A 15,204-nucleotide genomic window follows, 5' to 3' on the forward strand; every position below is an offset into this window, starting at 1 on the left:
CCCTATCCTTTTATATACCTTCATTATGGACCTATCAAGTTCTAACCAGGAAAATTCCAAAAACATTTCTAACCCAAATCTCCAAATTCACATGATGTCAAATCAGAAAAAAAAACTAAATAAATAAGAAAATGTGATTAAAAATAATATATAACACTACAGAGAAAAAAATCAGAAAATTATTTTTCCATGCATACTATAAAGAGATTACAAAGTCAGAAAATATATATTTTCATGTGAGAAATGTTCATGTGAACACAATAATTACCATGACTCCGTATAGTGATATTTTGTTGCATATCATTGCAGCAAATTTTTCAAGAGAATGACTTGAGTATTTCCCACCTCTAGCTTCTTCTTGAATTTTATTTGCATAACTGTTGGAATTTGAATCAGTGGGAACTTGGGAAGACTGGAAAAGCCAAAAACGGCACCACAAGTGATAGCGTAGCAAAGGAACCAGTTGCAGAAACAGAGGATGAGAATGCAGCAAGCAAGCAACAAAAGCAAGGGTGCAACTAGAAAACAAGACCAAGAAAGTAATTACAAGGCCCACTTACCTCAAGGATTAAGTGTGAAGCAAGCAGGTGCACCATATCTGGAAGCAGTGACGGACCTCTGAGGGTATGCACTTGCACCCCCTCATTTTTTAAAATTCACCAAACTTGTAAATAAAATCTTATATTTTTATATTTTATTTCATCTATATTTATATAATTGAATCCACTGATTTTATTTGTTATAATTTACACCCACTGACTTAGGGTCTTGGATCCGCCACTGTCTGGAAGAATGATGCTTGTCGTGTAGGGGTAAACAAACTTAACCATTTCCTGATATTCTGTAGCACAAAAAGACAAATTCGATTATTGAGAAATCAGTATAAATAATACTATGTAATAACAGCATCAATCAATGAAATATACAACTGTTCCTTCCCTTATTCTTTTCTCTATGGAGGCCCTGGTCCTCGAAAACCAGCTTCTATCTTCTTCCCTATCAACAAGAATATAGCATATATAATTATGTATGATAATTTTAAGAAAATAAACAACACTAATAGAATGGTAAAATAGAAAAAAAAAATCATAGCTGCATTTCCAGAAGCATCTTATGGAATCTAGATTACCGAGGAAGAGAAATTAAAAACTTGAAAGAAGAATTAAAATGATATTAAAATCCTCATTATTCTATTAAAAACAATAGTAAAATAAAGAAATTTTAATCATTCTTAGTCAAATTTGACTATCAATTAAACCCAATTTTCGCAGTTATCAAGTAACAGAAGTTTTTGTTGCGAAAGCGTTAAGAGTTGTAGTGACATTAAATATCGTTGCAAAACTTTTCGCAACAGATGATATTACAGTGGACTGTAGCAACAATTTTCTCGCTAGCAAAAGTAAGGGATTAATGAATTGTTTATGGTATGACAGTTAGTCATCATGAAGGGACTACTAACATAAACTTAATTGCACGACCATATTTACGGGATATGATTGAACATTTTGATACAACATAAAGACCTTGACTTGTAAAAATTGAAGGTGCGTGCTTCAAGCACAAATAAAAAGCTCTCATTCAGACCTAAGGAGACATGTTATACAATACACTTCACGTGAGTGTTCTAGATTGAAGTAGCCTCCATTTTGAGGAAGCTTTTTTCTGGAACTTGTTTGTTGTCTTTGTATTGTTCTTTAGAATTAAAGTCTATTATGCCAGTAGTGCATATAGTTTGTCTCAAGTAAATCACTAAAGATTGAACTCGTTTCATAGTATATTAATTTGATAGTTATGTTTCTTAAGTGAGAAAATATTGAGATTCTTAGAGCATCTTTGGTTGAAGAATCCATTTTGGATTCTTGGATTATTTTTTATGGGTCATATGATGCTATATAGAATGCAACAACTTCTATCATTTTTTGCTCCAATGATAAAATTCAATTTGAATTCTTAGATTTTACTTGCAGAGAAAAAAAAAAAGAGGAGTTTTTAGGAGTTCTTCTCCTAAAATCCAACCTTCATCATGAAATACTCTTGAATAAGAATAATGGTAGTTTTAGTGCACAGGGGTTCTTGAGCTCAATCAAGAACCCCATTAAAGATGCTCTTAGGCTTTTGGCAAACTATACATGTTGTGCTACTCATTAGCATACCCGTGCTAACCTTTCATAGGCTTGGGTGACATAATAGATAAAAGCTATTTATATACAAATATTAAATATATTACATAAAATATAGACCAATAATATCATTAAAAATGACACATTTTAATATGTTAAGCGAATAAAATAATTTCAACCAACCTTGATTAGAGAGAGAGAGAGAGAGATTAATGTTTATGCATTGATGGTATAAAATAATTTAACACGATCACCTGATTATAAATTGTCATTTAAATTATTTAAAAAATTAATAAATTTATCACATAAAGAATATGTTATAATTAGATAATTGTATAAAAAATTTTATAATATATATATATAGACACACACATACTATTTCACACTTAACTATTAATCATCCTAGTTAATTATCCTTGGGGTTGGAGGGTGGAACAAGATTTCGCATCTCGCATCTAACTATATTGAATAAGTATGCATCAACTTTCATTTGAATTTTTATAACGTATTTGATATATCATTAATCTTTGAATTGTAATAAAATGATGTCAAGTAACTGTTCAGGAAATTAAATAAATAATTAAAATATATTCAAGTCGGTAAATAATACAAACAAGTATACCTAGCTACAAGTTCGTAAAGTCAACAAGATAGAAATGGAGTTCCAAGAAACTTCCTTTTTAACATTACGTTTAACCTGACTCTATATATTATAAAGAGAGGTTCATTTCTTCATCTTGTTTTCATCGTTGTGGGTGCGTGTTTCTGTTGTGAATATCATGACACTACTAATAGAAGCAACAGTGGGAGCTGTGTTCAACGAGTTGCTGGGAACCGTTTTGGAATTTAAAAACGAAATGGTTTGCTTCAAATCATCGTTGGTGCACCTCCAATATCCACTCTAGTAGCTATATCTCCGGTGATCAAGGAGATAGAACAGCAAAACAACGAGTTGCAGCTTCCGAAGGAGGAACTCCAATCGTCTATCAGAAAGATGGAGGAGGGGACACAGCTTGTTTTCGAGTGTTCAAAAATCCGGTGGCTACACTTTGTGACTAGGGCTTGTTACAAGGACATGTTACAAGAACAAACAGGACCGGTTTTTCGACGAGCTTGAGAAACTATTTGCCATCGACATGCAAGCTCAGATGGCAAGAGATCAGAGGAGACATTGCTTAAGGTTAGGAGAATACTTAGGGTTGTTGAGAAAACGTGCTTCGACCCTGGGGAGGCAATTGAAAACACGCTGTTAATGTTTTTGACGTGGATTTCTGTCTTTGCTGTGAAGCTAATAAGGGCAATTTCTGCTTTGAGATGGATTTTTCTGACACTAATAAGGGTAGCTTTTACGTTTTCTTCCACTAAACAGGAGCAGTTTTCACTTGATAAACAATTGAAAAGGAAAAAAGGCTACTTGCTCTCTGCCAGGAGTCTCACAGTTTTTTGGGGAGAGGGAGACACTCCTAGGTATTGGGGGTGGACTGTTCCAGGGGTCAGATAATTATTTCTTGTTTTCTAATTAATTGATTAGTTAATTGTGCCAGTATTTTTATTTGGTTTAATTACTCCGTTCCTTGAATTCGTATATGTTGATTTTTAAAAATAAAAATATGATTTAAGAGATATATATAACTTTCATGAATGAAGAATTTTTTATAATAATTGTTGTAAGGGCAAAGCTAAAAAAAATATGTGCATCACAGGGAATGGTTAGTTTTTATGTTAGAATCTTCGCAGCCAATTTGAACCTACTATCTCTTCTATTTTTTCTTTTAACACTTAAATTTTCTTTTCAATCATTAAATTAATTTTATATCTTTGGATATTTTATTTATTATTATTAATTATTAGAAGAAAGTGCAGAGAGAGATTATTGTTAGCATTTCTATTATTATTAATCTGAAATTGAACAATGTATGTATTCAACAAAACATGGCTGATTCAACATAACTATGTATGTATTTAATTTGTTTTGTTATTGTTTTACGCAGGCATTCGGAGGTGACTGAAATCGTTAGTGTGTCCTGGCTAAAAATCCTGGGCAGGATCAAAACTGGGATGTTGTCCCCAAATACATTGTACGGGGCATACCTTGTGTTTAAAGAAAGCAGTGATGGTGCCTACGGGTTCAAGAACATGCCCTTTGAGGTGTTCATTGGGGTTATCGGAGAGGTTACAGATTCAAGAATTATGAACTTGCTAGTAGGAAGCTCAGAGTCCAATACCCGAAGGAGAGTGACGATGGTGGATGGATGTTGAATTAGGTGACTTTTTTAACGGTAACGGAGAGAACAAGAAAACAAGGAGGTGGAGCTATGTCTATACGACACCAAGAACGTTGAAATAAACTTGGGTCTTGTTAGCCATTGTTCTTAAGATATTGATTAAGAAACTAATAGAAAAAAGTATTTTTTACGAAAATCATAAGAGAACATGAGGACACTGGTTAGCATTTTTCAATAAACTTTTGCATTTATACTACTTAATATGTGTGTAGCTTTTCTTAAGGAAGAAAAAAATATGAAATTAATCAATGGATCTTTTGGTTATTGTGGTATTTTAAGCAACTTTCTTGGCCAATGGATTTCGGGACACTCAGGATCATGTGGACTGGATTGTGTACCAATCTCAAGGCTGTGAACTCCTTGCCATCTTTTATGGTCTCTGTCATGTCTGCAATCTAGGCTTAGGGATGTAGTTTGTGAGTATGATTCTACAGTGGCTCTTAAACTCATCTTAGAAGGAACCAGCAAGTTTCACCCTCATGCTACCCTCATCAACTCAATTAATCAACTTTCTGGCGAAAGCAACGTCTGTGCAAATTGGCTTGCTAATTTAAGTTTGGAGCCTCAAGCTAGTGATAATTCATTTCTGGTTTGGCAACATTGCCTACCTAAACTGTCTTTGTCTCTTTTAGCAGATGCAGGCTGAGATTCTTATTAGATTGTGTACGCGTGTTTAGTTTGCTTTGCTTTTTTAAGTTTCCTTATGCATAAAAAATTATGTTAGATGACGTTAATATGGTTTTTGTGTTTCTTATATTGTTTAAAATAACAAAAACAAACATTTATTATAGGTTCATTACATGTTAATACGGGAATCAACTTTGGACAAAACAAAATTATCCTGGTGACCTAAATTTTCCAAAAAAATGAGCACTCATATTGGCCTTGTTGGTAGTTTATTAGATGATAGTTGATAGTTGATAGTTTTAGAGAATTGTTTTAGAAAGAAGACTATGTCATTGATTTCTTGGATTATCAATTACAACATACCAATTGCCTATTTATAGGCTCAAGTCACCAACCTCTCAATGGTGATGAATGTTTCTACATTACTTTAGGTCTTTCTAGAGTTTTCATGATAGATTAGTATCATGATAGTTCTAGATTCTTCTATCTTATACATACACTTATAGTTCTAGATTGTTCTACCATATTCATACACATTATAGTTCTAGATTGTTCTACCATATTCATACACACTATATTTAAGAATATTCTAGAAATTTGTAGCAATTTCAATACTCCTCCTTGATGCAAATTTCTGTGACTCCGAGCATAGCTCGTAATTCTTCAAATCTTGGTCTTAGTAATACCTTTGTGAATATGTCTGCAATTTGATCTTCTGTTGTGCATTAGTCGAGTTTGATCTCTTTAGTTGCTTCAGCTTCTCTGATAAAGTGATACTTGATTGCTATGTGTTTTTTTCTGCTGTGATGAACTGGATTCTTTGCCATTACAATTGCTGATTTGTTGTCGCAGTTGATTTTAGTAGGCTCATCTTGTTTTTCTCCCATGTCTTCAAGTATCCTATGAAGTCATATAGCTTGACTCATTGCTTCAGCGGCTGCCACGTACTCTGCTTCTGTTGTTGATTGTGCTATTGTAGCTTGCTTCTTTGACGCCCAAGAGAACATTCTCGATCCTAGTGAGAAAGCATAGCCAGAGGTACTCTTTCATGTCATCTGTCGAACCTGTCCAATCACTGTCGGTGTAGCCAAGTAATTCTGAGTTGGTTTCGATAGTATACCATATATCAAACTCTTTTGTTCCTTGTAGATACCGCAAAATTCTTTTTCCTGCTCCAAAGTGTATTTGACTTGGGCTTTGCATGAATCTTGTTAGAAGACTTGTAGCATACATTATCTCAGGCCGTGTAGCTTGAGACTAGATGTAAAGTGTAGGCTCACTCTTGCTCCTCCTGAATCCTCGATCCATGAAATGATGATCTATTCTACTATACCATGCTCGAGGTGCTTGCTTCAAACCGTAGAGTGCTTTTCTTAGTCTTAACACTTTGCTTTCTTTGCCTTCAGACACGAATCCTTGTGGCTGCTCCACATAGATCTCTTCTTCAAGTACGTTGTTAAGGAAGGCGGATTTGACATCTAGTTGATGGATACTCCATCCTTTTTGTGACGCAAGAGCTATTAGAGCTCTTATGGTATCAAGACGAGCTACTAGTGCAAATGTTTCATTGTAGTCAATTTTGGGTTGCTGTGAGTAACCCTTAGCTACTAGCCTCGCCTTGTGTTTCTGTATGGTGCCATCAGGGTTGAGCTTTGTCTTATAGACCCACTTAACCCCAATGATATCTTTTCCATGGGGACGATTTACTAACTCCCATGTGTTGTTTTTCTCGATCATCTGTATCTCTTCTTCCATTGCCTTGACCCATACTTCCTGCTTTGACGCTTCTTCAAAGCTTCCAGGTTCAAGTATGGCCAAGTTACAGGTTTCATATATGTCCACCAAAGATCTTACTCGTTTTGGAGTAGACTCTGGCGATGATAGTTCTTGATCTTGTTGTTGTGGTGGAGGTGAAGGTGGTTCACTTGGGTTTTCATCCTCAGCTTCTTCTTGAGGTAGTTGAGCGGGTATAAGAACATTCTTCTCCACTTTTTCTTCATCTCAATTCCAAGAAGCGTACTCATCAACTTTAACATCTCGACTGATGACGAGTTTCTTAGTTTGCAAGTTGTAGACACGATAGCCCTTAGAGATATTTTTATACCCAAGGAAGATACCTCATATAGTCTTGTCTTCAAGCTTGTGCCTCTTCACGTCTGGAATATGAATGTAGCATATAGATCCAAAGACCCTTAAGTGCTTTGTTGATGGCTTCTTCCCGTTCCAAGCTTCAATTGGAGTCTTGTCTTTTACAGACTTAGTTGGACATTTGTTGAGTATGTAAACAGCAGTGTAGACAACTTCATCCCAGAATGTGTTAGGTAGTCTCTTCTCCTTGAGCATCGATCTAGCCATTTCCATAATTGTACGATTCTTTCTCTCGGACACTCCATTTTGTTGAGGAGAATATGCGACTGTAAGTTTCCGCTCAATGCCTTCATCCTCACAAAATCTTTCAAACTCGCGAGAGGTGTACTCTTTGCCGTGATCACTTTTTAGTACTTTTATCCATTTTCCACTTTGATTTTTAGCAAGGGCCTTGAACTTTTTGAATACTCCAAAGACTTATGATTTATCTTTTAGAAAATATACCCATGTCATTCTAGAGAAGTCATCAATGAAGAGTATGAAGTACCTGTTGTTCTCATGTGATGGTGTCCTCATTGGTCTACAGACATCCGTATGTATCAGCTCCAATAGATCTTTCGCTCTCCATGCTCGCTACCAGAAGTGCTCGGAGGCGAGGTGTACGTTCTCCCTTGGCTTGGATCTCTATTTATAGGTGCAGAAATAGGCTTTGGGCCTTCGTGCTTAGGGCGACACCTCGCGCTTAACGTGTTCAGATCGTGTGCTTAGTGGGTGCTGCAGGCTTAGCGTGTGATTCTATTGGATTGCGCGCTTAGCGTGTGCCTCGCGCTTAGTGCACGTAACAAATCCTGCATCTTCGTACTTAACGCCTCGCTTAGCGCCTGTGCTTGCTTGCATGCTTAGGGCGCCAAGCGCGCGTGTTGAGCGGAGCCTGCTTTAGATTTTCTTCTTTTTCTTCAATTTTTGTTGCCTTTTGGCTTGTTGTACCTTCAGTTTTGATATCCGTGGCTAGAAATTCAAACTTAATAAGTTTTCTAACATTTAATCACAAATAACTACTAAATAATTAATTTTAAGCCAAAATTTGACTGATTCCCTACTATTAATTCAATATTATTTAGCAATTATCAACAAGTAGTAATGACTTGTATTTCTTAACCAAATGGTCTAGAGTTTGAATTTTGGTTAACCCTTATGCATAGAATTAAAGAAAGAAAACATGCTAATTGATCTCTAAGAACATAATATTAATGAATTAAAGATTTCAATGTCCTTACATATATGTCAAAGATGTATGCAGAAAGAAAAGTGGGTGATTTTTACTAAATAAAACCAACAAAATAAATAAATAATAGATACTAATCTACTATATTAAGTTTTGACATGTAGATATCCCCATGATATTATATTTATATTAAAAAATAGGCTTCCAGGTAAGAAAAATAGGACTTAGAGAGAAGGGGAGTGGCGGATACAAGCCAGATCTTGCATAATGGTAATTAGGAAAAACAAACCCAGACCCCCTCCCTTTCCTTAGGAAGAACTTAGTCTCAGCCTCTACACTCTCCTTACAAGCTATCCATTCCATTATGCCAACCTATGTTCCTTTTCCACTTCAGCAAGTGCAACTTGTACGGCTGATTCTTTCTGCTGTCATACACAAGCTGGTCTTGTTTCTAAGGCCCATTTGTCCTTTCTTTTTCTATTCCCCACCCCCTCTTTTCCCTATCCTTTTATATACCTTTATTATGGACCTATCAAGTTCTAACCAGGAAAATTCCAAAAACATTTCTAACCCAAATCTCCAAATTCACATGATGTCAAATCAGAAACAAAGTAAATAAATAAGAAAATGTGATTAAAAATAATATATAACACTACAGAGAAAAAAATCAGAAAATTATTTTTCCATGCATACTATAAAGAGATTACAAAGTCAGAAAATATATATTTTCATGGGAGAAATGTTCGTGTGAACACAATACCATACCTTGACTTCGTAAAGTGATATTTTGTTGCATATCATTGCAGCAACTTTTTCAAGAGAATGACTTGAGTATTTCCTAGCTCTAGCTTCTTCTTCAATTTTATTTGCAGAACTGTTGGAATTTGAATCAGTGGGAACTTGGGAAGACTGGAAAAGCCAAAAACAGCACCACAAGTGATAGCGTAGCAAAGGAACCAGTTGCAGAAACAGAGGATGAGAATGCAGCAAGCAAGCAACAGAAGCAAGGCTGCAATTAGAAAACAAGACCAAGAGAGCAATAACAAGGCCCACTTACCTCAAGGATTAGGTGTGAAACAAGCAGGTGCACCATATCTGGAAGAATGATGCTGGTCATGTAGGGGTAGACAAACTTAATCATTTCCTGATATTCTGTAGCACAAAAAGACAAATTCGATTATTGAGAAATCAGTATAAATAATACTATGTAATTACAGCATCAATCAATGGAATATACAACTGTTCCTTCCCTTATTCTTTTCTATGTGGAGGCCCTGGTCCTCGAAAACCAGCTTCTATCTTCTTCCCTATCAACAAGTATATAGCATATATAATTATGTATGATAATTTTAAGAAAATAAACAGCACTAATATAAAATATATAGAATGGTAAAATACAAAAAAAAAAAACAAAAAAACAAGATCATAGCTGCATTTCCAGAAGTATCTTATGGAATCTAGATTACCGAGGAAGAGAAATTAAAAACTTGAAAGAAGAATTAAAATAATATTAAAATCCTCATTATTCTATTAAAAATAACAGTAAAATAAAGAAATTCTAATCATTCTTAATCAAATTTGATTATCAATTAAACTCAATTTTCACAGTTATCAAGTAACAGAAGTTTTTGTTGCAAAAGCGTTAAGAGTGGTAGTGACATTAAATATCGTTGCAAAACTTTTTGCAACAGATGAGATTACAGTGGACTGCAGCAACAATTTTCTCGAATTGTTTATGGTACGACAGTTAGTCATCATGAAGGGACAACTAACATAAACTTAATTGCACGACAACATTTGCTGGATATGATTGAACATTTTGATACAACATAAAGACCTCGACTTGTAAAAATTGAAGGGGGGCGTGCTTCAAGCATGAATAAAAAGCTCTCATTTTGACCTAAGGAGACACATTATACAATACACTTCACATGAGTGCTCTAGATTGAAGTAGCCTCCATTTTGAGGAAGCTTTTTTCTGGAACATGTTTGTTGTCTTTGTATTGCTCTTTAGAATTAAAGTCTATTATGCCAGTAGTGCATATAGTTTGTCTCAAGTAAATCACTAAAGATTGAACTTGTTTCATAGTATATTAATTTGATAGTTATGTTTCTTAAGTGAGAAATTTTGAGATTCTTAGAGCATCTTTGGTTGAAGAATCCATTTTGGATTCTAGGATTATTTTTTATGGGTCATATGATGCTATATAGAATGCAACAACTTCTATCATTTTTTGCTCTAGTGGTAAAATTTAATTTGAATTCTTAGATTTTATTTGCACAGAAAAAAAAAGAGGAGTTTTTAGGAGTTCTTCTCCTAAAATTCAACCTTCATCATGAAATACTCTTGAATAAGAATAATGGTAGTTAGTGGCGGACCTGCATATATATAAGAGTGTGCAGGTGCACCCCCTGACTTGGTAAAATTATTATTAAGTATTTTAAATTTTTTTTATTTTGCTCCCTCTAATCCTATATATTTGAACCCACTGTCCTATATATTTTAAAATTGTCTCAATTAACTCAGGGTCTTAGATCCGCCACTAATGATAGTTTTAGTGCACAGGGGTTCTTGAGCTCAATCAAGAATCCCATTAGAGATGCTCTTAGGCTTTTGGCAAACTATGCATGTTGTGCTACTCATTAGCATACCCGTGCTAACCTTTCATAGGCTTGGATGACATAATAGATCAAAGCTATTTATATACAAATATTTAAAAATATTAAATATATTACATAAAATATAGACCAATAATATCATTAAAAATGACACATTTTAATATATATGTTAAGCGAATAAGATAATTTCAACCAACCTTGATTAGAATATATATATATATATATATATATAGAGAGAGAGAGAGAGAGAGAGATTAATGTTTATGTATTGATGGTATAAAATAATTTAACACGGTCATCTGATTATAAATTGTCATTTGAATTATTTAAAAAATTAATAAATTTATCACATAAATGATATGTTATAATATATATATAAGTATATATATATATAGACACACGCACACTATTTCACACTTAATTGTATAAAAAAATTTATAATATATATATATATATATATATATATATATATATATATATATATATATAGACACACGCACACTATTTCACACTTAACTATTAATTATCCTTGGGGTTGGAGGGTGGAACAAGATTTTGCATCTCGCACCTAACTATATTGAATAAGTTGCATTTGAATTTTTATAACGTATTTGATATATCATAAATCTTTGAATTGTAATAAAATGATGTCAAGTAACTGTTCAGGAAATTAAATAAATAATTAAAATATATTCAAGTCAGTAAATAATACAAACAAGTATACCTAGCTACAAGTTCGTAAAGTAAACAGAATAGAAATGGAGTTCCAAGAAACTTCCTTTTTAACATTACGTTTAACCTGACTCTATATATTATAAAGAGAGGTTCATTTCTTCATCTTGTTTTCATCGTTGTGGGTGCATGTTTCTGTTGTGAATATCATGGCACTACTAATAGAAGCAACAGTGGGAGCTGTGTTCAACGAGTTGCTGAGAACCGTTTTGGAATTTAAAAACAAAACGGTTTGCTTCAAATCATCGTTGGTGCACCTCCAATATCCACTCTAGTAGCTATATCTCCGGTGATCAAGGAGATAGAACAGCAAAACAACGAGTTGCAGCTTCCGAAGGAGGAACTCCAATCGTTTATCAGAAAGATGGAGGAGGGGACACAGCTTGTTTTCGATTGTTCAAAAATCCGGTGGCTACACTTTGTGACTAGGGCTTGTTACAAGGACATGTTACACGGACAAACTGGACCGGTTTTTCGATGAGCTCGAGAAACTATTTGCCATCGACATGCAAGCTCAGATGGCAAGAGATCAGAGGAGACATTGCTTAAGGTTAGGAGAATACTTAGGGTTGTTGAGAAAACGTGCTTCGACCCTGGGGAGGCAATTGAAAACACGCTGTTAATGTTTTTGACGTGGATTTCTGTCTTTGCTGTGAAGCTAATAAGGGTAGCTTTTACGTTTTCTTCCACTAAACAGGAGCAGATTTCACTTGATAAACAATTGAAGAGGAAAAAAGGCTACTTGCTCTCTGCCAGGAGTCTCACAGTTTTATGGGGAGAGGGAGACACTCCTAGGTATTGGGGGTGGGCTGGGGTCAGGTAATTATTTCTTGTTTTCTGATTAATTAGTTAATTGTGCCAATATTTTTATTTGGTTTAATTACTCCGTTACTTGAATTCGTATATGTTGATTTTAAAAATAAAAATGTGATTTAAGAGATATAAATAACTTTCATGATTGAAGAGTTTTTTATAATAATTGTTGTAATTGAAAAGTAGTTTGATAGGTAGAAGGAGGCACAGGGGTAACAAACACACGGGTTCCATGCTCAACTAACAGAAAATGTGGTGCAAACAGCAAGCCTGCTTCAAGGACTTGCGTGGTGCACGTATGAAGAATAGTGGCGTGAATGGGAGCTAACCTGGATTGTGAAAATGGAATACAAATTGCAAAATCATCAATGATTTTTAGAATATTTCCTTTATACAAAATGACAAATTCTATTATTAGGGAAGTGGTATAAATAAAAGCATTTGTAAACCATTGAGGGATATGAATGAACAAAATACAAGCTTCCTTTCCTTCAGTGCCTTTTTCTCTCTTCTTCTTCCTTGCATTCTGGAGGTGCTAGTCCCGAATCCAGCAATTTCCCTGTGTTTGCACATAACATAGTTTCTAGTATTAGTTAAAGGGCAAAACTAAAAAATATGTGCACCAAAGAATAGGGGATGGCTAGTTTTTATGTTAGAATCTTACGACAATTTGAACCTACTATCTCTTCTACTTTTTCTTTTAACACTTAATTTTTTTTTTTATCATTAAATTAATTTTATATCTTTGGATATTTTATTTATTATTATTAATTATTAAAAGAAAGTGCAGAGAGTATTGTTAGCATTTCTATTATAATTAATCTGAAATTGAACAATGTATGTATTCAACAAAACAGTGAAGCAGTGAATTTGAAGATGGAAGGAATCAAGAAAGTACAAGTGAAGCAGTGAATGCATACTATGCAGCAGCATTGCTGGGTCTGGCATATGGTTACTCAAGTCTTGTTGACACTGGATCAACCCTGGTGGCGTTGGAGATTCTTGCTGCACAAACTTGGTGGCATGTGAAAGCAGAAGACAACTTGTATGAAGAAGAATTTGCAAAAGATAACAGAATAGTGGGTGTTCTGTGGGCTAACAAGAGGGATAGTAAACTATGGTGGGCCCCTGCTACGTGTAGAGAGTGTACGCTTGGAATCCAAGTGCTACCCTTGTTGCCTATTACTGAGACATTGTTCTCTGATGCTGATTATGTGAAGGAGCTTGTGGAATGGACAGTGCCCTTTTTAAGTAGTCAAGGGTGGAAGGGGATGACCTATGCCTTGCAAGGAATTTATGATAAGAAAACAGCATTGCAGAATATTAGAAAGTTGACAGGTTTTGATGATGGGAATTCGTTCACTAATCTCTTGTGGTGGATTCACAACAGATGAGGAGGAGGAGTGTTTGCACACAAGCTTCTGGACAAGTTTTTCCTTTTTGCAATATTATTTTTAAATTTGATTCTTGTCAACATATTTTATTTTCTGTTATTTATGAAATTCTACATCTTGTATCAGTGATTGTTAATGTGATGGGGGTAAATTTGAGCTTTGGGAATTTTCAAGAATTTGACAAAATTTGCAGTATAGCAGATTTTTCTACTGTATTGGCAGTTCAGTTTCCTGTAATTTTTAACAGTGTTTCTAGTGCAAAAAAACACACTTTGTTTATGTTGTCAAGTGGTGTTAAGAGACAATTGAATCAAATCAACAAATGATGTTCAAGCCTATTGAAACAGCAAAGGTCTCTGGAAAAACTTGCCATGAAAGATGCCCAAAGAAAACAAGGCACATCAACACAAATGTGCTCTTACTCTTACTGGCACAAACTAGTCTATATTGATTTAACGTTTTGTTTCTCTAGAAGTATCTGAAACGCTGATAGTAATGTATTCGGGAAAAGCAACACTAGACTCAAACAATTTTATAGAAAAATCTTCACAGATTCCGAGGTTCACTGGACAACACTTGAGTTTGTGAAAATAACTATTGAAGCAAAATATTTATAATTTGTACAATTGGTCCCAATTCAATTTCGAAAGAAATTGCAAGAGCATATTACCACGGTAGAATCCAGAGAAATCCACAATTTGTTCAGATTTGGCTCATCCACCAACAGTGGTAGAGATCTTGACATACATTGTACTGCTCGCACAACCACTGTTTCTGAGTGAGATTGCAGAATTGACTCAACTGAGATTCAATGAACAACAAGGTGTGGATTTCGTAAGCAACTTAAGCATGCTTCCAATAATATTTTTTACAGAAATGATTGTAAGACAAATTTTTGGTCTCAGTCCAACCGAACTCAAAGTTGGATCACTGATGCACGAGATAAGAAGGATGAACCAGAAAAAGGAACAAAAACAAAAGAGATTGTGTTTAATTAACTTATTTTATGAAAAAAAAAATATACTTTTGTAAAGAAAATTTAAGGGTAATATCTTAGGTCAATCAAAATTAGAATTTTATCTTGATAATTAGCCCTTTGAGCTATAATTATGTAAGTTATTGAAAATTTAAGGGTAATATCTTAGTAAACTATATTACTTTTACACACAGTGACAATGGTAGTGACAATGAAAAAGAGTGAACACCCACTGAAACAGAGACAATGGCAGTGAAAAAGAGTAAACTATACTACAAAGCTTACCTCGAACCCAAACAGTGATAATGGCAGTGAGATCTAACAA

At 34.5% G+C, this 15,204-nt stretch overlaps 1 protein-coding gene across 1 annotated transcript; it reads left to right on the forward strand.

Annotated features, from left to right (window-relative positions):
* The first annotated feature begins 11,845 nt into the window (after positions 1-11,845).
* Positions 11,846-13,903, forward strand: LOC102665234 (uncharacterized). The gene is made up of 3 exons (XM_006577356.1): positions 11,846-11,926; positions 12,355-12,515; positions 13,375-13,903. The coding sequence occupies exons 1-3, from the start codon at positions 11,846-11,848 to the stop codon at positions 13,901-13,903; spliced, it is 771 nt and encodes a 256-aa protein (XP_006577419.1).
* The last annotated feature ends 1,301 nt before the right edge of the window (positions 13,904-15,204 follow it).

This window comes from Glycine max, chromosome 3 (genome assembly GCF_000004515.6).
Source record: "Glycine max cultivar Williams 82 chromosome 3, Glycine_max_v4.0, whole genome shotgun sequence".
Taxonomy (NCBI): domain Eukaryota; kingdom Viridiplantae; phylum Streptophyta; class Magnoliopsida; order Fabales; family Fabaceae; genus Glycine; species Glycine max.

Coding starts and splice junctions, on each gene's coding strand:
- LOC102665234 (XM_006577356.1), top strand. CDS start 11,846: ATGGCACTACTAATAGAAGCAACAGTGGGAGCTGTGTTCAACGAGTTG. Junction 11,927..12,354: donor TGGAATTTAAAAACAAAACG/GTTTGCTTCAAA, acceptor TTTGCTGTGAAG/CTAATAAGGGTAGCTTTTAC. Junction 12,516..13,374: donor TGGGGGTGGGCTGGGGTCAG/GTAATTATTTCT, acceptor ACAGTGAAGCAG/TGAATTTGAAGATGGAAGGA.